Source organism: Necator americanus, chromosome X, assembly GCF_031761385.1.
Source record: "Necator americanus strain Aroian chromosome X, whole genome shotgun sequence".
NCBI lineage: Eukaryota > Metazoa > Nematoda > Chromadorea > Rhabditida > Ancylostomatidae > Necator > Necator americanus.
Genome location: NC_087376.1, coordinates 26,024,970 through 26,046,586, shown reverse-complemented (window position 1 = coordinate 26,046,586; position 21,617 = coordinate 26,024,970). Strand labels below are relative to the sequence as shown.

The following is a 21,617-nucleotide window of genomic DNA, read 5'->3' as shown; positions in this document are numbered from 1 at the left end:
AGTCTTTCACGCCGTTTTTTTTCACAGCGATTAGGGAGAGATGAGCACAACCACCCGTGATTCCGCAATCTACAACCCCATCTCTAACTTGTCCAGCGGATTCCTCGCTACGTCAGATTAGTGGTATGCTGCCTCCAACTAGACAAATTGGACCACACCCTGTAGAAACCTTCTTTCTTGTCTATTCTCAGCCCTACAGCGTTTTCTTCCACGGATCTCCCTCACTAAAGGGTTCACAGCCTGTTAGTCGCGCGGCTACGTGGCGCGTCCCCGGGTGGCGGATATGGGGTTAATAGCGGAACAAAAGCGACCTTGTGCTTGCCCAGAGACGCAGGTGGATTCAGGGGATGGACTCCCTGTTCCTGCTGAGCCAGGACTGACTCAGGACATCCTTGTATCCTGCACGTCGGTCCGGCCAAAAGCCTGCAATCAAGTGACTGGGAGGTGCAAGGGAGGCGGTTTGGAGTCGCCTCCAACAAATAAGCTCCACATGTCCACTCTGGGAGAACGGAAGTTCTCCCAAAAACTCATGGGACTAGAGGCTTGCAACCTGCCCATAGCTTTAAAAATTTTTTATGCAAAACACAGTAATAGAAAAGAGCCTCCTGATTCCGGAGGAAAGCCTGGTACGGTAGCGCCAGGAAGGACGGGGTTGCAGGAGTCATGTAGGCTACTGAAACGGAAAAGGACTAGGATGACGATCTGTACTTATAACGCACGTACGCTTTCATCGGAAGCGGCCATCGGACATCTGAGGATGCAAGCCAAGAAGATTAAGCATTTCATCGGACTGACCGAGACGAGACGACGTCACTCTCTCAACACCGTATATGAAACTGGAGAGGAACTGTTCTTAGGAACATGCGACAGTAGAGGTGTTGGTGGAGTTGGCGTCCTCGTCAACACGAGTATGGCAAAGAACATCGACTCTTTCGAACAACGTACGACCCCAATCGGACATCTGCGGATGAGAAGATGTGGTCCAACACCAGCTTTGACTATCTTCGGCTTACGCTCCAACATCAAGCTACGAAGAAGAAGTCGAAGATTTCTATATAGACCTGGAGAAGTTCTACCGAGAAGATCACGCCTTTTACTAGGTCATATTTGGCGATTTCAACGCCAAAGTTGGCCCAAGAAAAACGCCTGAGGAACTTCACATCGGTACCCACGGCCTACAATGGAATGGACAGGGGGAGAAGCTCTCTGAGTTCATCATGACGACTAAGACCATCCATCAGAACTCGCAATTCCAGAAGTCCTCTCTACGCTGGACGTGGTAGTCACCCGGTGGAGGGTACCGTAATGAAATAGACCACGTCATCGTCAATAAAAGGTTCTGCCTGACGGACGTCGGTGTTGTACCAAAGTTCTATACGGGATCGGACCATCGCCTCCTCCGAGGAAGATTTTCCTTCACAAGGAGAGCAGAGAAAGCCGCCAAATTCAGAGAGAGAAATCCCAGGACTATCATCAACTGGGATCTCTTAGCTGCGCTAGCCGGCTTTTGGGAAGATTCCGCAATGGACAACATCGACGAGGAATATGACCGGCTTGTTGAACACCTTCACGACTGCGCGAAGAAGGCTGAGAGTTTTAAAACCACCAAGAGGCATCTCTTGAAACTCTTGAGCTGATACGCCAACGTGGAGCAGCACAAGCCGCAGGGAACCAAGAACTCACGTCCGAGCTCGCAAGGCTTTGCAGAGAGGCTATAAAGGAAGACCTTAAAGAGAGAAGAGCAGAAGTGCTGGCTGAGGCCGCAGAGGCGGGGAAAAGCATACGCTATGCCCGTCGAGACTTCGCCAGTCGCACGACATGGATGACTGCTCTCCGGAACCCAAAGGGAACAGCCATTGCATCGAGAAGGGGGATGGAGAAAATCATCTACGACTTCTACTCTGATCTCTTCGACAGCCATGTCCACTTGCCTCCTCACCATCTGAGGGAAGACAGACATGTCATTCCAGAGGTTCTCCGTCCGAAATACGACACGCTATCATGTCGGTAAGAAATCGTACGGCACCCGTTCCCGACAGAATAAGACCAGAACACCTGAAGAACCTTCTGCCAGTACTCATCAACACCCTGGCGAGGCTCTTTACACGTTACCTGTCGGAATGCAAGGTTATTAAGCAGTGGAAGACCAGCAAGACCGTGTTTTTATATAAAAAGGGAGATCCACATAACATCGGCAACTATCGCCTAATCCGCTTACTGTCCGTCATCTACAAGCTCTTTACAAGAGTGATCCTTAATAGGATTGAAAAAGTCTTGGATGAAGGACACCCATGCGAGTAAGCAGGGTTTCGAAAAGGGTTCAGCACGATTGACCACATTCACACTGTTTCGAAACTCATCGAGGTATCACTAGAATACAACATGCCGCTCTGTCTCACCATCATCGACTTGAAGAAGGCCTTCGACTCAGTTGAGACGGAAGTGGTCGTGGAAGCCTTGGACAACCAAGGCGTCCCTACTCAGTACATAAAGGCACTTCGAGAGTTGTACAGTAACTTCACGACCGGAATTTCGCCATTCTACACGAACATCATCATTGATGTGAAGAGGGGGGTCTGACAGGGTCATACAATTTCACCCAAAATATTCACAGCCACCCTCGAGCACGCAATACGAAAGTAGGAATAGGATGACATGGGAGTGAAGGTTGATGGTCGGCAGCTACACCATTTGCGCTTTGCTGATGGCATCGTAGTGATAACAGTTAGCATCACCCAAGTGGAGCGAATGCTGACCAAATTCGACGAAACATGTGGACGCATCGGTCTTCAGCTGAATCTGCAAAAGGTGATGTTCATACGCAACGGATGGGTCTTGAATGCCCCATTCACGCTCAGCGGAACGAACATATTCGAATGCACCAGCTACGTTTTGAACATGATGAACGACCTGACACCCGAGCTGGGCAGAGGGAGACGAGCGGCTTGGGGAGCGTATAAGAGCATCGAGGATGTAGTGAAAAAGGCCAGGAACATCCGGCTCCGTGCTCATCTCTTCAGCACCACCGTACCTCCTGCTTTGACCTATTCTTCGAACACCTGGGCATTTCGCAAGCAGGAAGAAAACGCGGTGAGCGTCATTGAACGCGCAATTGAGACTAGGAGCATCCCGTTTCGCGCAAGTGAGGGACGGGATTCGAAGTTCTCTCCTACGTCAGCGATCGAAGATTACAGACGCCGCCGCGTTTGCCAAGGAAAGTAAAATAAGGTGGGGCGGACACGTGATGCGCTCTAACGACAACCGTTGGACCAGAGCCATGAGCGGCTGGTTTTCCCACGATATTAAGCGCTCTACAGGAAGACCGCCGACCCGATGGTCAGATTTCTTCACGAAGTCCTTCAAAGAAAATTATGATGCTCTTCGTGTCCCACGCGAAAAGAGAAGCCACTGGGCGGCGCTGGCACGCGATCGAGACAAATGGAAGAATTAGTGGCGCCCGCTCGACCAGTTCGAAAATCAGCGGGAGTCAAGGTGATCAAGGTGATCAAGGTGACAGGCTTTTATTCTTCTAGGTATTCTACTAAAGGAGAAAGCAATAAATAAAACCAAGCAGATGCGAAGAGTGAATCTGCGGATTTTACTTAGTTTACCACACCTGAAGTTTTCGTCTCCTAGCGGAAACACATTTCTTACTGATGGTTGGAATGAATGTACAGTACCACATAGCATTCTATTGAATGTTATATATATATATATATATATATATATATATATATATATATATATATATATATATATATATATATATGTATATATATATATATAATTCATGTCCAGATGATGTTGTGTTGGGGGCACGGGCCAAGATAGTCCTGCATAGAGACGTCGGGTCACTACTATCCCATATACATATCTTTTTTCAATTGTTTCATCTGTTATATTGCTTGTTGATTTTTCCTCAACTTCTCCCTCTCAGTTTTTTCGCAATATGTTATCCTTGACATTTCGCTCATATTGTACCACTTTTTAATTTTTAGTGTCATTTGTTAGGTATATATGAGTTTTCTTTTCTACCGCGACAGCCATTAAAAAATATTTCTTAGTGAATTTTATAACCAATAAATATATTCTGTGCTCTGATTATTATTTTATAAGCACATATTACTTTCGCACAGTAGCGCTTACGGTGTAGCGCAGTCGGTATGAGTTTCGGCTGTGACAGCACGACCGATGGTTTGGTCAAAATTTATCGACCCCTCCGGGTTCGACAAATTTTTACCGGGCTCTTCTGGGAGGATAAAAGTGCTGACTTGACTATCAATCTGCTCCCCGAGAGTCATTCATTGTAAGGCTTCACACCTGCCCATAAACCTCAAACGATTCTGAAGCGAAATCCACGCATCACCATTGGGATTGGTGAACGCTGTACACGTTATAATTTATCTTTACTAACGTAAGGGGTTGACGAAATCGACCGTTCGAACTTCAACTTAGTGAGATTCTTAATTTTTAATTTTTCCTACAATTTGTATAGTTTAGTTTTGGTTTTATTATATTTTTGGTTTATACTACTTGCATAGTTTTCATTGTTTCTAATTTCCCACGTTTTTCGCTATTTAAAAGCCCGAACAATGTCCGATCCTCGTCGCTGCTTCAATGTTACATCGGGGTTCAATGTTACCATTAAACCTCACTTATTAATATGTTACTGATGTACAGAATTATATTCTGACCAAAACAACGGCTCCTCGAATGAACGCCACTTCCTCAGATTGCGCAATGATGCGCTAACTGCTCAGCTCGAAAAATTTCAAATTCAACTTTTTCAAAATTTGAGACAGTTCAGCTTCACGAATATTTCCCTTTGATGATATTCTTTCCGTAACTATTAGTAAAAACAGAAGGTGATCTTTTGTTTGGGCACATACGTCGAATTCGCAAGAGTGAAAATAAGCTATTATTGCGCAGTTTTAGCTTCTTATTTAATAAATGAATACAGTTTCTACCAAAAAAAAAGGATTTCAAATCCTGTACATATTGGAAGACATTTGTCAAATACACCACTTCTGTTCTTTCATATTTCAGTTCAATTTTGAAAAATAGACAATACCCGTCTACTGCGATGTGCAAGAGCAATCGTTCTGTGAATATGTTCTTTAAATAAAAATATCTACAGCTTACATCAAGCAGAACGCATTCAATGCCTCCAAACATTCGAAATTTTCTTAATGATATATGCAATGCTTCATTTTTCATTTATTTCGTTCACTCTGTGTGTTACTTCCAATTTTCTTTTCGGAACAAGCGAATTTGGAAAAAATAAACACACACACAGGGCGGTAGACATAAGAAGGGAGGAACTTCGCAGTAGACCAGTGTTGCGATTCAGTCACATTTCATTGCGAGAAGATTGTAAGCGCTGTAGAACAGCGCTTAGATTTTATTGAAATAAAAATACATTTAAGCATCCTCAAATATGATATAGCCATGTTAAGTCCCTGAAGTTCATTTAAAGGAGCATCGTATTGCTGAGATTTTCTTCATCAGTATCCACTAGTTTCCGGTTCTGGTCCAGAATATGATGAAGCAGCTACCTCATTTACCTATATATTTCAGCATTATGTCTAATGAAATTAGTTTACAATGGAAACAAACATTTTCCAACCTTGACAACTCTTTCTTGTTGAAATTTAGCCGGAGCATCGTAGGTGTGGATTTGAACAGCTGGTTGCTCATAGTTGGCTGGGGGTGGTGCGGGAGCAGCGATAACCTTAAATATACATTTATTATACAAACTGAAAAGTTACGTGAACAAAGCAGAAGAAGAAATAACTGAGTTTAAAAGTTCCATAGACATGAGGAAAGAACAAGAAACAAACACACGGAAGAACTAGGAATTAGGCATTGAACCTAGTCTTCCGTGATTGGATCGATTGGGAGCATACTGGAAAAGTCAGAAGATGTAATAAAATATAAAAGGAGAATGAAGAAAAAAGTTGGTGAAAAACTAATTCTTCTCATAGTCAGTGGGAATCATTTTAGCATCCCATTTGATGGTAGAACTTATTGGCGGCGTATCTTTTAAATTGAAGTTGAAGAGCTTGAGAACTACAAACTAATCCAGAGACCTATGGGACGCAAAGCGCATAAGTTCGAAAAACATTTAGTGCAGAAATTAACAGATAGGTGGTGCTGAAGACTCCTGACATAACTTTAAGTAACTACTTTTTTTAAGCTGCACATAAGAAGGTCAAAATATGGTTACCCAGAACAAAATAATATTAAATCTACTACTACCAAGGTAAATACCAAACAATTGTCTGAGCAATGCACATTTTAACAAAGTTCCTAGCCATTAGCCTATAATGAGAAAGAGAATCGCTTTGAAGATCGTCAGGAAAAAAATTGAAATGATCATCTATTACGCGACGAGCGCTGCAGGACACCGTACCACCAGCGGCTGTCAATACTTGTTTAAAGGCATCACCCCACGAATCTGAGGTGGTGCAGATTTCAGGTGGAGTGTTCGTATACGGGATGGGAGACTACGGAGAGGGAGGTGATTCCGTCCATTTCTTGCTAATTGCCGTAAAAAAACGGCCCGGAAGATGCGGCGCCGCATAAGACTGGCGCGCTCCAATCGATTCTCTTGTACAAAATGGTGCGCCAAAACGAATGAAGCCGTGTCTTCAGGGCCGTTTTTTACGGCAATTAGGAAGAAATGGACGGAATCACCCCCCTCTCCGTAGTCTCCCATCCTGTGTACGAATACTCCACCTGAAATCTGCACCACCTCAGATTCGTGGGGTGATCCCTTTAAAGGTAACATGTCACAGAGTTGACGATATTGAGATCACCATGGGAAAACATTGACAATACAAATAGTTCGGGTTGTGCGTTACGAGCCGGTCTCTGTATTTTCTTTTGGGAAGTGATAGTATTCGTTTCGAAAACCAAAGGGAAAGTTTTCTAACCTTCGCTTTCTCCTGATGAATTTGAACGGGGGAATCGTAGTTCGGAGCTGGAGGAGCTGGCTGCTCATAGCTTACTGGAGCTGGTGCCGGAGCTGGTGCCGGAGCTGGTTCAACGACCTTAATATAAACAGAAGAGGTAGACCTTCCAGCAGGACATGTTACTTATATGAACACAAAAAACAAAAACAAAAAATACTCACAGTTTCCTTCACAACAACGGTTTCTCGCGGAGCATTGTATACAGGACGAGGAGGAGCATCAAATACAGGAGCAGCAGGCTGAGCGTAAGCTCCTGGAGCAGGTTTAGCTGGGAGAGGGGCCGGCTCCTCGAAAGCTGGAGGAGCGATTTCCTGGCTCACTTGAGGGTGATAGGACTGTGGTGGAGTGTATATCGTGCGATGGACGTTGTATGAGGACGACGAAGCACTGAATGATGGTTGTGGAGCACCGTATGACTGGTATGAAGATGCCGACGGATAGCTGGACACCTGACCATATCCTCCATAGCTAGGATATTGAGCTGGGGCTTGGTACGAAGCATACGAAGAATAAGAGGCTGCTGGAGCTTGATATGAAGAATAAGATGCTGGCGCTTGGTATGAAGAATAAGATGCTGGAGCTTGGTATGAAGGGTAAGATGCTGGAGCTTGGTAAGATGAATATGAGGCGGCTGGATAGGATGGATATGAGGGTGCAGCATATGATTGTGGAGCATATCCACCTCTAGCACATGGATTACATCCACCAAATAGATTTAGTCCACCGAATAGGAAGGCCTGCGCCGACACTAAAAAACTCACGAATGTCAAAATAGCGTGCATGCTGCTGTCGGTGGGCTGTTTGCACGTACCATCGCTTATATAGCCATTACGGTATCATTTTCTTTGATTTCAAATGCAAGTACGATTGAGCGAAGTGCTTATTGTAACAATGACACAAACGCCGCTGGCATGTCCTTGACGCACGAGATCATTTTTGAACCATTTGTCATAGTGAGTTGTAAAAGCAAACGACAAAGTATGACCCTTAGAAAAGATTGTTCTTTGTCATTCACCGGCACTATTAATCAGTTAAATACATATCTTTTTTTCTAAATAAGCTCAGAGTACCGTTATTTACGCGATTTGTTATAAGAACTACATCGCGCGGAAGCATTTCGTTATCGTTCATCGCTTACTAGTGCGATGAATCTGAAGGCCACGATAGGGACTCTACTCAGCAACAACGTTGTGTAAACGAAACGTCAGTGGTTTGGTCAACCATCTCATCATGTTCCAAGAAAAAAGAAAACGGGAGCGTAAAGACAATAGTTCCTAAACGTAACTAGTATTCGAGTGTACAACCTTTTTGTTTACTTCACTGTACTCTGAGACTCCAAATGAGATTCGTCTTCAACATCGTCGCGCTTTTCTCGCAAAAGCGCATTACTTCTCACTTCTCAAATAAATTTGTTCTGATATGACACAATTCCTAAGGGATTTGACTACAACTATACAGTTGACTAGTTATTCAAATGTTCAAAAATCCCTTTATTTCGTTTTTATAAAATCTACAACACCATACTATTAGATATGGAATATATAGAAAATGGGAATGGGTGTAGCGTAGGCAGTAAAGGATCGCCCGCTACTGTACGATGGATGGTTCGAAACCATCCTGGAGCCAACGAATAGTATCATTCTGGTGTCCATAAACTGCTACCACACTTCTCTGAGAGGGTAAAAGTATTCAATTGATAGATCTTCTGGCCTCCCAGGACATTGTGCAGGCGTAGGCATTGATAAACCTCACCTAATTTCAATTGAACGCGTTGGCGAATCCCAAGCGAACTGAGGCGCCAGATAATTTCTTAAACTTTATTTTATTCAAATTTGCTCAATGAATGTTTTTTGTTTACCGCATCTCCACTTCCTAAAATTTCTGAAACAAATAGGGTTATACAATTGCATTTTCTTTTCCAGAAGTGATGTGTTATTAGAAAAGTTTGCACACTTTATACACGACAGACAGTTTTTAAACAAAAGTTGGAAACGTTACAGCACATCTGATCGTATTTTTATTGTAATTTGATTTCGCCACGGACGATCTGATCTAATGCTATCTGTGCTATCCTCAATATACATTCCTCATCAAGATTATCGTTCCTCATGTCACAAGACATGGGTTAGGAAACACATTAAAGTGTTACAAAAGGACAAAAAAAAGAGAACCATCGAAAACAATCAGAAACATACACATCGACTGTACATATACACTGCTTGATTCATAAATTTTCTACTTTTTTCAAAAAAAATACTTACAAGTAATCTTATGACATCACAGTAGCATTCGCAAGTAAAATTTCTACCTATCCGGTTGTATGAATTGGTAGCTCCTCCGTGTCTTTGTACGTTCATCGCATAGATGTTTCCAAGGTGTGTAATTTGATCTCAATCTCAAGCTTGGTGTAATTTAACCAGTGTGCACCATTGTGACCAGGTAACTTGTTCCGTTAATTGAGACGGAAGAGCCTGGAGAGCAAAAGTGAATTCACGACTTGAACAACCAGTTCAAAAAGGTCGGTTAGAGTAGAAATGTAGTGCGGAAGGCATTCAATCCACGACAGACAACCGTACCAGGTGTTTGTGTTTTCTTCACCGTCCTTGCACTGAACGCGACGAAATATTGCCCGTAAGGCTATCCGCAGAGTTCAAAGAGCCGAAGAGCCGCCAGACCGCATGCACGCGCGGCTCTGAACTTTGCGGGAGCCTAAGGGCACTTGCATTCATTGACTTGATCCATGACCATCATAGCGGAAGTCCCCTCAGATATTATCGATTCTGTTAATTTTTTGTGCTTTTCTTCCTTTTTTTTCTCTTCAGTTGGGTGGAAAGGAACGTCTTATTAAGGTTTCCTATAGGATGAGTGCTACCGTCACTAGTATAGTCGCGTCAAAACGACATGAATCCCGAGTGTTGTTGTGGTGTATTCGCGTACACGCTCCAAACTGCACAGTGGAGGCAGCAGTTGAAACAGAGGTGAGACCGTCGCAAACTGCAGCGATAGGTGGTGCCAGCAAGGGTTTCACCAGGCTCCTAGCCGCTACGCTCCACCGAAGCGGCTTGAGAGAAGCCGCGTACGCAATTGCGTACGTACTTCATGTTGTTTTGACCCTACTATGTAAGGATATTCAAATAACTAATGCCGATCTCGTAGATTTTCCACCACTTCCTTCTCATTCGATTAAACTTGAAGCTTGAACAATGGTAACAACAAATTTTTCCATGACCGTTTTGGTGTGCCCTTTTGGATGCTTACAGTCAAAAAAGAAAAAAAAAAGAATTTAGGTCCAGCGTGTGGATACCATGTTTAAAAAATGGTTAAAATGATCAAGTTCTATGCAACAGCGTTCTATAAACATCTTTGTTTGTTGTTGTGCATGGAATGGAGGTGGGATCCTCGCTAGGGACTCTATTAAGGCAGCAGAGGTGAGCAAGAGTCCCATTTCGAACGCAGACGCTTGTGTAATAGCACCATAGTTCAGACTTTTCTGACTGGATTGTAGATTCTGTGCGGAACGAAATATGAAGCAATTTTTGTTTTGCTATGACGTCTTAAAAAATGTGCTAGTGTAACCACAATTATATATGTACATATATATTTACCAGTTACGTAGTTGAGATAAACCATAGGCCACATTATTTTATGCGCACGTACCTGATCATCTTGAACATCACTTAAATATATATATATATATATATATATATATATATATATATAGAGGCAAATATGGATCATGGTTACAAACAAACTCCGTGCTCGAGGACGTCATAATTCGATGATAAAATTAATCATTGCGATAAGCACTCTTAATGAGAAATTGGAATCGATCAGAGACGGTTTCCAGAGTGACTAAAATCCGTTTTTGCTTTCCTTGATTTTGATGAAACATTATTATTTTCCCTCATCTACCAGTTTCTTCACACAATCGAAAAGCAAGTAAGCAGAATTTCGTTCACCCATTCTTCTTGGGACATCTCCTGAAATCTGAAGTTGTTAGGATATAGCCTAGCTGGTTCTATGGTAGACTAGACGTCTACATATTAATATATATATATATATTATTAATTAATTATATCAAACGGGTTGTTGCATACATATATAAGAATCGAAGGAACTGCAAAAAAGGCGAAGGCGAGTTCCAGACATATGTCGTCACTAGTGACCTCTCAAGCGCTGTGTATAGGAGTGAGAGGTTTCGTTCTCGGAAGAAAACTGTTCTATTTTGTTCGCCTTTCGTGATGTAATCCTTACTTAAACTCTAGACAGAATCAGAGTATTGGAAGAGTATCTATTTTTAAAAGGTCAGATAATCTCATAATTCTGGAATAGTTTACGCAATCTTCCTCTTTTTTTAATTGTTCGAGTATTCAGGATTACAAAAACATATGTTCGAGTGGTGAAGTTGCCCAGGACGTGACTTGTGATTTTTTCTGTGAAAAAAATTGTACGCATTTAGCGTGCAACAATTATTCTTCTCCGTTGCTATTGTGAGAAGAAGATGTCAAGTGATGCGCTGTTGAATAACGTGGGAGGATTGTATGGCAACGAGGTGTCGTCTCGACGGATACTAGGGATAGACTCAGCTGTTACGTGGTATGATAATCAATTCGCGTCTTATCCAGCAAGCATGGCTAAAAAGGGATGGGCGGTCCCCGACACACACACTCTCCACTTCATACTATCGCTCCCTTATATCAAACGATGCTTTTTGGCATATCAGAATTATCTATTATCGCTTAACGCATAAAGTATGTTTTTCTTTATTCAATATAAAGTTATGGTAGAATTGTGATTTCTATTAAAGATACTGTAGACGTTCATGGAACGTCAACTTTCAGATTTTTTTATGCCACCTTCCATGCAAAGAAGCGAAACGCCATCTGTTCGCGAAAGAATTCTGGCGATTGAAAAGAATCAAATATCAGAAAATTCGATTATTAGAGCCAGATATCTGCCGGATGTGCGTGGAGTAAATCGCTACAAACATTTCCATGTGTGAGTTCTTCTTGAAGCAAAAGAAAAAATACCACCTCTTATCTCGACTTACATCTCCTGCGGCCTTTCTAACTGTTGCGATGTATCGGGATTTGATTATTTGAAGAGTTCGGAGGACCGCGTACAAATACGAAATCGATCAGGAAATAGCATTAGTTATGACATATGAACTAGTTTATTATGCTCTTTCACATTAAATGCACATATTCAGTGTGAATTCTACGGTGAAGCAACCTCGGAACGATGAAAAAGTCCTCAATGAAAACAAAGAACTTCCACAACTATCACAATCATCAAGGTATCAGTCGTGATTTTTCCTCTAATACGGCCAGCACCGTATCTCGAAAGAAATAACAAATTTATTCAAGCGGATGTTAATGGTGGAAATCCGCAAATAGATGCACTTTGACGACGTGTGTGTACTCTATTTATCACGTGTTCTGTAGTCTTCGCATAGGATGGCGTCGACTATAAATTACATATCATAAGACTACTTAATAAGAACTTCCGAAAGCACATTAGAAACATTCTTTTCGAGGACCATTTGGGTGAATGCCGTCCATGGAATCTCTCCTATAGTGTACAGATATTCAATACTTTTGCTCAAAGTTCTTAATATAATATGTCATTTGATCGTCAGTGTAGATGACATTAATTAAAGTTCCACGCATATTTTGTGCGCTCTTAGAGAAGATTCCATGAATAGCTTTTACTCAAGTGGTCCTTACAATGAAAGCTTCTAAGCTGCCCTCAGAAGTTATTTTTACATACTCTATGATATAACTTTTTTTGGACAATAAGTTGGAATTTACGCTTGCGAATTCGTGGATTTCAGAGGTCGTACCCCTCGACAATTCGTCATTGACACAGACGACAACGGAGTTGAAAAAGGTGATGAGTTTTTGATTTTAATGGAATTCTATACGTAGTTTGAATCTTAGGAATCGACTTGATTAAAATGTGTTTGAAATTTGAAGAGAAGGATGAAAGGAGGAAAAAAGCTCAAGCACTAGTCAAATATAACTTTCACCAACATACCATCTCTATTTCTCGCTTCTTATTTCGAAATTTACAACAAAAAAAAACTGTTATTGCTGTTTCAAATTTCCAATTAATTTGTGAAGCTCATTTGAATTTACTATTTTTAGGAAGAAGGAACAAAAAACAAATTTTCCCACAACTCGCATCGCCGAATACACTAGCGAAAGCTCAAAAGGAGAAGGATATCTGCGAATATGGTTTTCTTTTTTGCAAATCTTTGCAAATAACTAGGGATTCTCCATGATTGCACTCTTTTGAAGTAGAACAACAAGCGAAAACAGTTTTAACGTCTTCCGACTCACTTTCTTCGTCTACTACTAGATCAACGCATTCCGGAAGGAAACTACAAGATCAACTCTCAGCAGCACATCAACAACAAAACAGTTGGGAATAGATTTATGGTTACACAACCATTTACCCTAATCATATAACGTATTTCCAGCACCCCGAACGTTTGCTTCCTTGGGAACATCAAGGATAGAAGTTGTCACGAAAAATCCACAAGAACAGCCCTTTACTTCACAGAAGCAAGAAGAAAACTCATCTCAGTCAAGGCAAAGAGGCTTTACTTGACATTGCCCACGCCAGAAAACGAAAAATTTTTCACCATACCACTTTCTTTGCTTCTGTTCTCTGCTTCGATGGTTCATTATGAAAATTGTTCTTTTTCCAGCGTAATGGAGCTGAATTTGAAACAAGAAATAGGATCAGCTACTTTAACGCAGGAAACTCGAGAAACAGCAACTCAAACCTTTGTGAGTTAAAGCATGTTACCTTGTGGAAATTTTTGTACGTTCACCTGTTACGTAACTTTTGTAGCTAGTTGTTTTTGTAAAACTCCGTCATTCGAAGATGTTTTGCGCTAACATATCCGCAAGCTGATGAACAAAATCTTCTTACATTTTTATGCGTTAGATAACGCTTCCATTTGCAAATGAGTTGTGAGCAACGATGTCGTCAACATCTGGAAATGTCTACGATTATTTTACAAAATAAAACCAGAATTTAGAAAAAAAATTATTGCACGAAAAAACCGGATAGTCGAGAATATGAATGAACTGGTTAACTGATGCTTAAACGCGTTTTCATAGTTTTTTTTTTTTTACGTTGCGTTGAGTCGTATCGTTCAGACAGGTTGAAACGACAAATGCGAGCTGTCTGCGGTAAACCGCACAAAGTGGTACTCGCAAAGAGAGGAACACTTTTCGTCGCGTTCGACTTTCGCGCGGCACTTTGCGAAGTCGCAATTCAACGATGGCGACTTATTGTTCGTTGTTGCGCGGCAAATAGAGCGCGTCAAGTTCGTTTGTTGTCCTGCGTCCTGTTTGACAAAATAAAAAGAAACAGTGAAATCTGCCTTGGTAAATGAAAGCATGGGGTCTGTAGATTTTCAATTTTGTCCTGCTGGTTTCTGAGTCTCATTGTGTTGGTCCTCTTAAGTTTCCCTTACATTTTCTTCATTAGAGTGAATGGAAAAAACACTGAGATACAGTATGACACAAATCAAACCTTTCTGGAGTCTATAAGCTGTGCAAAGTGCAGAAATATTTATATTATTATTTACTAATTATTGGTTAGTAGAGAATTATATTATACTCTTATTTATTCATTTATATTGTTATATTTTCAAGTCGTGTGGTTTCCCTCATTCCGGGTTTCGCACTCAATTAGCATAAAACCGATTGACTTTGGTGTCTAATATTGGCTTTTTTATCATTAATAGTGAAAGGAAAACTTACTGACAATTGTATTTCTTAAACCTGTGGAGTGATTTCATTCGGATAATGACTTATTCTGTAACGCCAGATTACGCATAACTCTCTTCATCTTTGAAGCACTAGTATTCCGTAATGATAGAGAGTTGCTCATTCCACAAAAGCGCAGATGTCACAAATCCTTCTCTTGTGTCGAGCGTGACTAATCTTGGAATTTCTCATAGATAATTCCTCTATAATAGGTGCAAATTAACCCTTTGATCTTTATAAATGACACCAAATACGACAACCCTACTTTTTAGAGTAATAAAAGTAATAAAAAAGATAAGGCTGCTCCAAATCATTCAAAGTGTATGGATTATAGTTTTTCGTGAAGCTGACTTTCTTAATCTCACTTTATCTCTCTAAAAAAACTCATTGTGGGATACTGTATCCTGGCAAGATGTTGTTGCCTGTTTTTTCGATCACCTTGACTGATGACACTGCTCAGTTCTTGACGTGACTAAGACGAGCTAAAGAGGATAGAAAGAGGATTAGACGTGGATCTTCTTCTCTGCTATTTTTTTGTCAAGTATTCCTCGATAATCAGGGTGTAGTTGTTTTGCCCTCGTTCACTTTAGTTAATGAGGTAAAACGTTTCTTGGATTGTGGAAATTTCATTTGATGTCGGCCGAACAAAACCATCTTAGGACTAGACATAGTACTTTCCCGAGACGAAAATGCTTCTCAACTCTTCAACAAGTTGCTTTGGAGCATCTCCGGAAAGGGAATGTCTTTGAGAATTTGTACAGTCGGGATAAAACGTCTTGTAACATGACGGCACGAAGCGTGCTCCACAGGAAGGCGTGCACTGAGCTCTTTAGGGTAAAGCGTAGATTTGGGGGGAAGAAGGAATTCAACCACGCTCTTATTTTTCTGGAAGCTATATCTTCATTTTTCTCTCAGAGGTAGCCCTAGTCTACATGTTATAGATCCTCTGAGACCAATGCTGAGGTTTTAGGGTCCTGACTAACTTAGTTATTCACTTCCAGAAATAAGAGTGCGGTTGATTTCATTCCCCCGCCCTTCCTCCCAACTGCGCTTTATCCGCTCTCTCTCCAGCATGCGAGAAACACCTCAAGCTTCTTTTTTTACGGTTTTCATTACCTTTTGCACATAAAAGCGCATGAATATGATGAAATTGTCCTAGTGAAGTTCGTTCGTTTTCTACTAGTTTTATTTGTTTCTAGTGCGATCCTAGGTCCCTTGTTTGTAGAGATCTAACATCTGTCCCTTTTTTTGTGGATTCGCCAATTGTTCTCATCTTTCTTAGACGTAGAACAAAAACAATTTTTCTTGGTAACTAAGAAGCCAGCACTGATTCCAGGGGATTTTGTCAGAAACTTAAGCTTGCACGAGTTGGACTTCTGCCTCACTTTTTGTGTGACTACATAACTATTCTTCTTCCACGACAGATTTTGGGATTTCGATCAGAACAAATGCTAATCATGCACAATTACAGAATTTTAATTGCGGAAAAAGAAATAGAAATTCTATTTCTACAAACTAAGAGTTTAGAGACATCCTACGAGCAAAAGAATTGAAAAGAACGAAATTAATGAAAAAAAAGACTTTTGGTAAGAGTATTTAGTTGCATTCAAACACTATCACACGAAAAAGTCGTGAGAACCGCAGGAAACAAAGATGAAAAAAAGTTAGGGGTATTATCCGCATACTGTAGAGGGAACTCTGTGCATGCTTCACCGAAGACGCGTCGCGTCTTCATGTTATGACACGTTTTACGCCAACTATGTGGGTCCGTTGGGGTCATTCCGAGCAGGAGAGCGGGGCAAGAATAGGCATTAGAGTGTGAATTTGCTGAAATGTCGCAAAAGCCATTTGCTGAATTGATTTTATTGTATTTGCATAGACATGTGATTTAAGACGTAGTACATTTTCCTATTTTTCCTAACCACTTTTTTTGCAGATGTTAACACAATAGGTTGAGTTGATATGCACAACAATATTTGTTTCATATTTTGTCTCGGATTAATCTGTCTTAGATTCAATCCAACTAATGTACGACATTTTCTTCTTCCTTATTTTTTTTCTTTCTGGACGCGTTACACGACGTCCTTCATCCGTTTACTTGTCCGCTTATTAGCGTATAGTTTACCACTATTTCCCAAGAGACATGTACAGAGGTGGAGTTTCCCTACTTTTTATACATGTTGGGTACAACTGTCACTTTTTTAATCTAAAAATTGCTCAATCCGACTTTTGTTTTCTAACCTTCTCCTGGGAAAGAAGAATTGCATAAACAGAAGAATAAGAATGGGTACTGTTCACTGTCCACTGTCCACTGTTAAGGTATTCGATTAGGATAATAATAGAGTCGAGTTATTTTCAGGATGATTTGGAGAAATCCAAAATTCTTTAAAAGGTTCACCTGCGACTCCACGGGTCGATGATTAGAAACCGCCCCAACCAAATCCTTCATTCTTCCGGTGTCAATAAATTGGTGTCATATATGGTCTGGAAGGATGACCACATTGACCTGATATATCGGGTGGGGACCGCACTGCAAGTCATTGTAACACTGCACATTCGCTCACAAACTTCATACGATCTGACCTGAACTCAAACCCGTAGATGCATCCCAAAGGGATTGATAAACACCGTACATCTTAATCTTTCTACTTAATCGTTTCTTTGCTATTTATTTATTTATTTATTATTCAGCAGAAAAAAGCGGCATGTCTTGTCACTAATGTCTACTATGACCACTTTTACGTTCATTTAGGAATACTGTAGTGTTTGGGATCGAACGAGAGAACACAAATACTATGAGGACTCCGACAAATTACAATCCCTTGTCTTTTCCCCTAACGCTCAATGAAAATCACATTTTGAAGGAAGATTTGAAGAAATCCTTGACTGTTCCACATCTTGCCGATTCCTGTCGAGAAGGGCGAAGCACACAAACCGATTCCTACCCAATAGTGGTGGGTCCTCCGCGCAGAAGAAAAAGTGACGTACCTGTCGGTATGGACGAGGTGAGCTGTCAACATCATCAATGATATAGAATATTTGAAAAGTGACTTTTTTCTCTTGACGAAGGATATGTTCTTCAGATAGAAGAACGCCAAGCGTTATACCAGGTTATCGAGGAAGCTCTGGAAGAGACGATAGATCGTTATTCGCGATTGCGTACTAATCAAATTATAGCGAACAGTGCACGGAAACAAGTGCTTTCACTTAAATATTTTTAAACAACACGTCATTAATAGTATCTCGTGAGATAAATGTACTTTTAGGGACAAATTTGGCGCGATGCGAAAGAATTCATCGCAAATCAGTTGGTCCCACATTCTATTCAACTAGCGAACAAGAGCCGATCCAGAAAGAAGACTGCAGTTGAGATAGTTGCTAGTATCAAATGCTATCCATAACTACGTCGTTGTAGCGTAGGAATCACAATGTCATCAATAACCAACCTCAGATCAGCTCAAAGGAGGGTCCCTATGTATCCTCAGATTTCTTAAAAAATTAAAAATATAATAGAAACAAACAATTGGATTACTTAGAACTAGTAAAATCCATGAGCGAATAGGGTTAATTGCATATTTTTTAAATGTTTTTGTGAGTGGATTCGTTTAACTCATAAGGATGTAGAATTAAATGTTCAGGCGTAGTCAGTTCCTTATACTAGACCATTACGCAAGTTATTGCGTGTTTTCATATGTTTTGTTACTCAAATCTCAAAAAAAAAATCGGCCAGGAAGAAGTTTTTTCAGAAATATACCATCACTAGGTATAATGTGTCAATAGGGACGTATTTTCTAAGATTTTTTGAAGCCTTCTGAAAATGTCTGAATTCTGTTTCTCATTATCCTCCTCACCATACGATTACATCTATTTTCGCAATTCCGTTAGCATGACCCCCTTCCTGAGTTTCTACCAATGACATGTTGACAGATGTCTCCTCATAGGAGAAGTAGAAAATCTAAGTCATCGAATTTCAAGCAAAAAAAGGAAATGAAACATTTTGTAAGTGCGAAGATCATTTTCCCACTATTCACAAGAGCTAAATCTATGTAACAATTTTCAAAACAAAATGACAGTTCAATGTACTCTCCATTCAGTTTTGGCTTTTCTGGTCCATGCTTTTTCCTTTTAAAGTTCTCAAAATCTTTTGCCGAAAATTCTGATACTCTTATTATATATTTTGGAGCGAATTTCATTATATTATGGAGCGAAAAAAATACGGAATACATAACTCCGCTTCTTCAACCAATTTCGGGGAGATTGAAAAGTTGAGCAAAGAAAGAGATCGTGGATTGCGGTAGACGCTACGCAGCCATCAGATTGAGCATATTGTTCTGTTATTTCTGAACTTTCAATGATAGCGTATGAATGCAGCATATGAAAACGCGTAAGAACTTACACTCACGTAGTAACCAGGTGCTTATTTACAGCTTCCATATTTGCTCACACTGGATCTTCCATATAATTCCAGTACAGAATAAAGAGTGTTGCACATATTCATGTCCTCTTTGTTATAAATGACACCGAGAAAATCTAGGGAACACTTTAATAAGGTTAGCACTAACGGCTTAAAAAGTCGTAAAAGCATGTCGTAGGAACAGGAACTAGAACACCTAATTAAAATAAAAGCCACTGAGTTAATTTTTGATCAAATTACTGTCCTTGAATCTTGGTACGTTGAATACGCAGTTCTAGTTGTTTTTTTATCTGCTTAAACTAAGTAGTATACGTCGTGAAAACTGCGAAGTAGAGATAAAGCATGAGTGCATAGCGATCACAAACGAACTAGCTCTATAACAAGATTTGTTTGGGTTTTGATCTACGGACGGGGCGAGCCGTTGGGACCCTCATAGTAACCTCCCAACTCATAGTTGTGGTGGGTGGTGGTCTGTTACATTCCAGCAAATGAGATAAAAACTAGCCAATCTGCAGTGCTTTGAGTATGCATAATGCTTTCTGTAGGGTGACGAAGCGCTTGAGAAGAACGCTTTGACTTCTCAGGGTCTGACGATGGCGATACCTCCACATTCACCTCCATCACCTCGACTCCCGTTGATCTTCGAACAGGTCGAGCGGGCGCCAGTAATTCTTCCATTTGTCCCGATCGTGCCAGAGTAGCCCAGTGGTTCCTCTTTTCGCGTGGGGCACGAAGAACATCATATTTTTCTTTGAAGGACTTCGTGAAGAAATCTGACCATCGGGTCGGCGGTCTTCCTGTAGTGCGCTTAATATCGCAGGGAACCCAGTCGCTCACGGCTCTGGTCCAACGGTTTTCGTTAAAGCGCATCAGGTGTCCGGCCCACCTTATTTTACTTTCCTTGGCAAACGCGGCGGCGTCTCTAATCTTCGATCGCTGACGTAGTAGAGAACTTCGAATCCCTTTTCTCACTTGCGTGAAACGAGATACTCCTAGCATCACTCTCTCAATTGCGCGTTCAATGACGCTCACCGCGTTTTCTTCCTGCTTGCGAAATGCCCAGGTGTTCGAAGAATAGGTCAAAGCAGGAGGTACAGTGGCGTTGAAGAGGTGAGCACGGAGCCGGGTGTTCTTGGTCTTCTTCACTACATCCTCGATGCTCTTATACGCTCCCCAAGCCGCTCGTCTCCCTCTGCCCAGCTCGGGTGTCAGGTCGTTCATCATGTTCAAAACGTAGCTGGTGCATTCGAATATGTTCGTTCCGCTGAGCGTGAATGGGGCATTCAAGACCCATCCGTTGCGTATGAACATCACCTTTTGCAGATTCAGCTGAAGACCGATGCGTCCACATGTTTCGTCGAATTCGGTCAGCATTCGTTCCGCTTGGCTGATGGTGGATGTTATCAGTAGGATGTCATCAGCAAAGCGCAAATGGTGTAGCTGCCGACCATCAACCTTCACTCCTATGTCGTCCCATTCCAACTTTCGCATTGCGTTCTCGAGGGTGGCTGTGAATATTTTGGGTGAAATTGTATCACCCTGTCAGACCCCCCTCTTCACATCAATGATGATGTTCGTGTAGAATGGCGAAATTGCGGTCGTCAAGTTACTGTACAACTCTCGAAGTGCCTTTATGTACTGAGTAGGGACGCCTTGGTTGTCCAAGGCTTCCACGACCACTTCCGTCTCAACTGAGTCGAAGGCCTTCTTCAAGTCGATGATGGTGAGACAGAGCGGCATGTTGTATTCTAGTGATACCTCGATGAGTTTCGAAACAGTGTGAATATGGTCAATCGTGCTGAACCCTTTTCGAAACCCTGCTTACTCGCATGGGTATCCTTCATCCAAGACTTTTTCAATCCTATTAAGGATCACTCTTGTAAAGAGCTTGTAGATGACGGACAGTAAGCAGATTGGACGATAGTTGCCGATGTTATGTGGATCTCCCTTTTTATATGAAAACACGGTCTTGCTGGTCTTCCACTGCTTAATAACCTTGCATTCCGACAGGTAACGTGTAAAGAGCCTCGCCAGGGTGTTGATGAGTACTGGCGGAAGGTTCTTCAGGTGTTCTGGTCTTATTCTGTCGGGACCGGGTGCCGTACGATTTCTTACCGACATGATAGCGTGTCGTATTTCGGACGGAGAACCTCTGGAATGACATGTCCGTCTTCCCTCAGATGGTGAGGAGGCAAGTGGACATGGCTGTCGAAGAGATCAGAGTAGAAGTCGTAGATGATTTTCTCCATCCCCCTTCTCGATGCAATGGCTGTTCCCTTTGGGTTCCGGAGAGCAGTCATCCATGTCTGCGACTGGCGAAGTCTCGACGGGCATAGCGTATGCTTTTCCCCGCCTCTGCGGCCTCAGCCAGCACTTCTGCTCTTCTCTCTTTAAGGCAGGGTCAAGCGTATAGTTGGGAAAAATCCCTCCTAAAAACGACCCCCT

General features: G+C 41.6%; 7 protein-coding genes across 9 annotated transcripts; 4 read left to right on the top strand and 3 right to left on the bottom strand.

Moving 5' to 3' along the window:
• Positions 1 to 283: 283 nt before the first annotated feature.
• On the top strand, positions 284 to 1,150 carry RB195_025545 (uncharacterized protein; the record flags this gene model as incomplete). The annotated part of the gene is made up of 1 exon (XM_064213741.1): positions 284 to 1,150. The coding sequence occupies one exon, from the start codon at positions 284 to 286 to the stop codon at positions 1,148 to 1,150; it is 867 nt and encodes a 288-aa protein (XP_064069622.1).
• Positions 1,151 to 1,523: 373 nt separating this feature from the next.
• On the top strand, positions 1,524 to 2,580 carry RB195_025544 (uncharacterized protein; the record flags this gene model as incomplete). The annotated part of the gene is made up of 3 exons (XM_064213740.1): positions 1,524 to 1,593; positions 1,653 to 2,007; positions 2,325 to 2,580. 3 exons carry the CDS (start codon positions 1,524 to 1,526, stop codon positions 2,578 to 2,580), a joined length of 681 nt encoding a protein of 226 aa, XP_064069621.1.
• Positions 2,581 to 2,655: 75 nt separating this feature from the next.
• RB195_025543 (uncharacterized protein) lies at positions 2,656 to 3,222 on the top strand (the record flags this gene model as incomplete). The annotated part of the gene is made up of 1 exon (XM_064213739.1): positions 2,656 to 3,222. One exon carries the CDS (start codon positions 2,656 to 2,658, stop codon positions 3,220 to 3,222), a length of 567 nt encoding a protein of 188 aa, XP_064069620.1.
• A 2,282-nt stretch (positions 3,223 to 5,504) lies between these two features.
• On the bottom strand, positions 5,505 to 8,105 carry RB195_025542 (uncharacterized protein; the record flags this gene model as incomplete). Of its 2 annotated transcripts, XM_064213737.1 has the most annotated exons (5): positions 5,505 to 5,564; positions 5,627 to 5,731; positions 6,936 to 7,052; positions 7,136 to 7,722; positions 8,045 to 8,105. In XM_064213737.1, the coding sequence occupies 5 exons, from the start codon at positions 8,103 to 8,105 to the stop codon at positions 5,505 to 5,507; spliced, it is 930 nt and encodes a 309-aa protein (XP_064069618.1). The 2 variants fall into 2 exon arrangements, with proteins under 2 accessions (XP_064069618.1, XP_064069619.1); XM_064213738.1 differs by lacking the exon at positions 8,045 to 8,105 and having other exon boundaries at positions 7,136 to 7,756.
• Positions 8,106 to 8,522: 417 nt separating this feature from the next.
• RB195_025541 (uncharacterized protein) lies at positions 8,523 to 18,159 on the top strand (the record flags this gene model as incomplete). 2 transcript variants are annotated; one of them, XM_064213735.1, is made up of 7 exons in its annotated part: positions 9,836 to 9,952; positions 11,434 to 11,570; positions 12,184 to 12,270; positions 13,687 to 13,768; positions 17,623 to 17,763; positions 17,842 to 17,955; positions 18,025 to 18,159. In XM_064213735.1, the coding sequence occupies 7 exons, from the start codon at positions 9,836 to 9,838 to the stop codon at positions 18,157 to 18,159; spliced, it is 813 nt and encodes a 270-aa protein (XP_064069617.1). The 2 variants fall into 2 exon arrangements, with proteins under 2 accessions (XP_064069616.1, XP_064069617.1); XM_064213736.1 differs by lacking the exons at positions 9,836 to 9,952; positions 12,184 to 12,270; positions 17,623 to 17,763; positions 17,842 to 17,955 and adding an exon at positions 8,523 to 8,534.
• A 1,487-nt stretch (positions 18,160 to 19,646) lies between these two features.
• RB195_025540 (uncharacterized protein) lies at positions 19,647 to 20,663 on the bottom strand (the record flags this gene model as incomplete). Its single annotated transcript, XM_064213734.1, has 1 exon — positions 19,647 to 20,663. One exon carries the CDS (start codon positions 20,661 to 20,663, stop codon positions 19,647 to 19,649), a length of 1,017 nt encoding a protein of 338 aa, XP_064069615.1.
• On the bottom strand, positions 19,647 to 21,472 carry RB195_025539 (uncharacterized protein; the record flags this gene model as incomplete). Its single annotated transcript, XM_064213733.1, has 3 exons — positions 19,647 to 20,680; positions 20,783 to 20,970; positions 21,288 to 21,472. 3 exons carry the CDS (start codon positions 21,470 to 21,472, stop codon positions 19,647 to 19,649), a joined length of 1,407 nt encoding a protein of 468 aa, XP_064069614.1.
• Between the last annotated feature and the right edge of the window lie 145 nt (positions 21,473 to 21,617).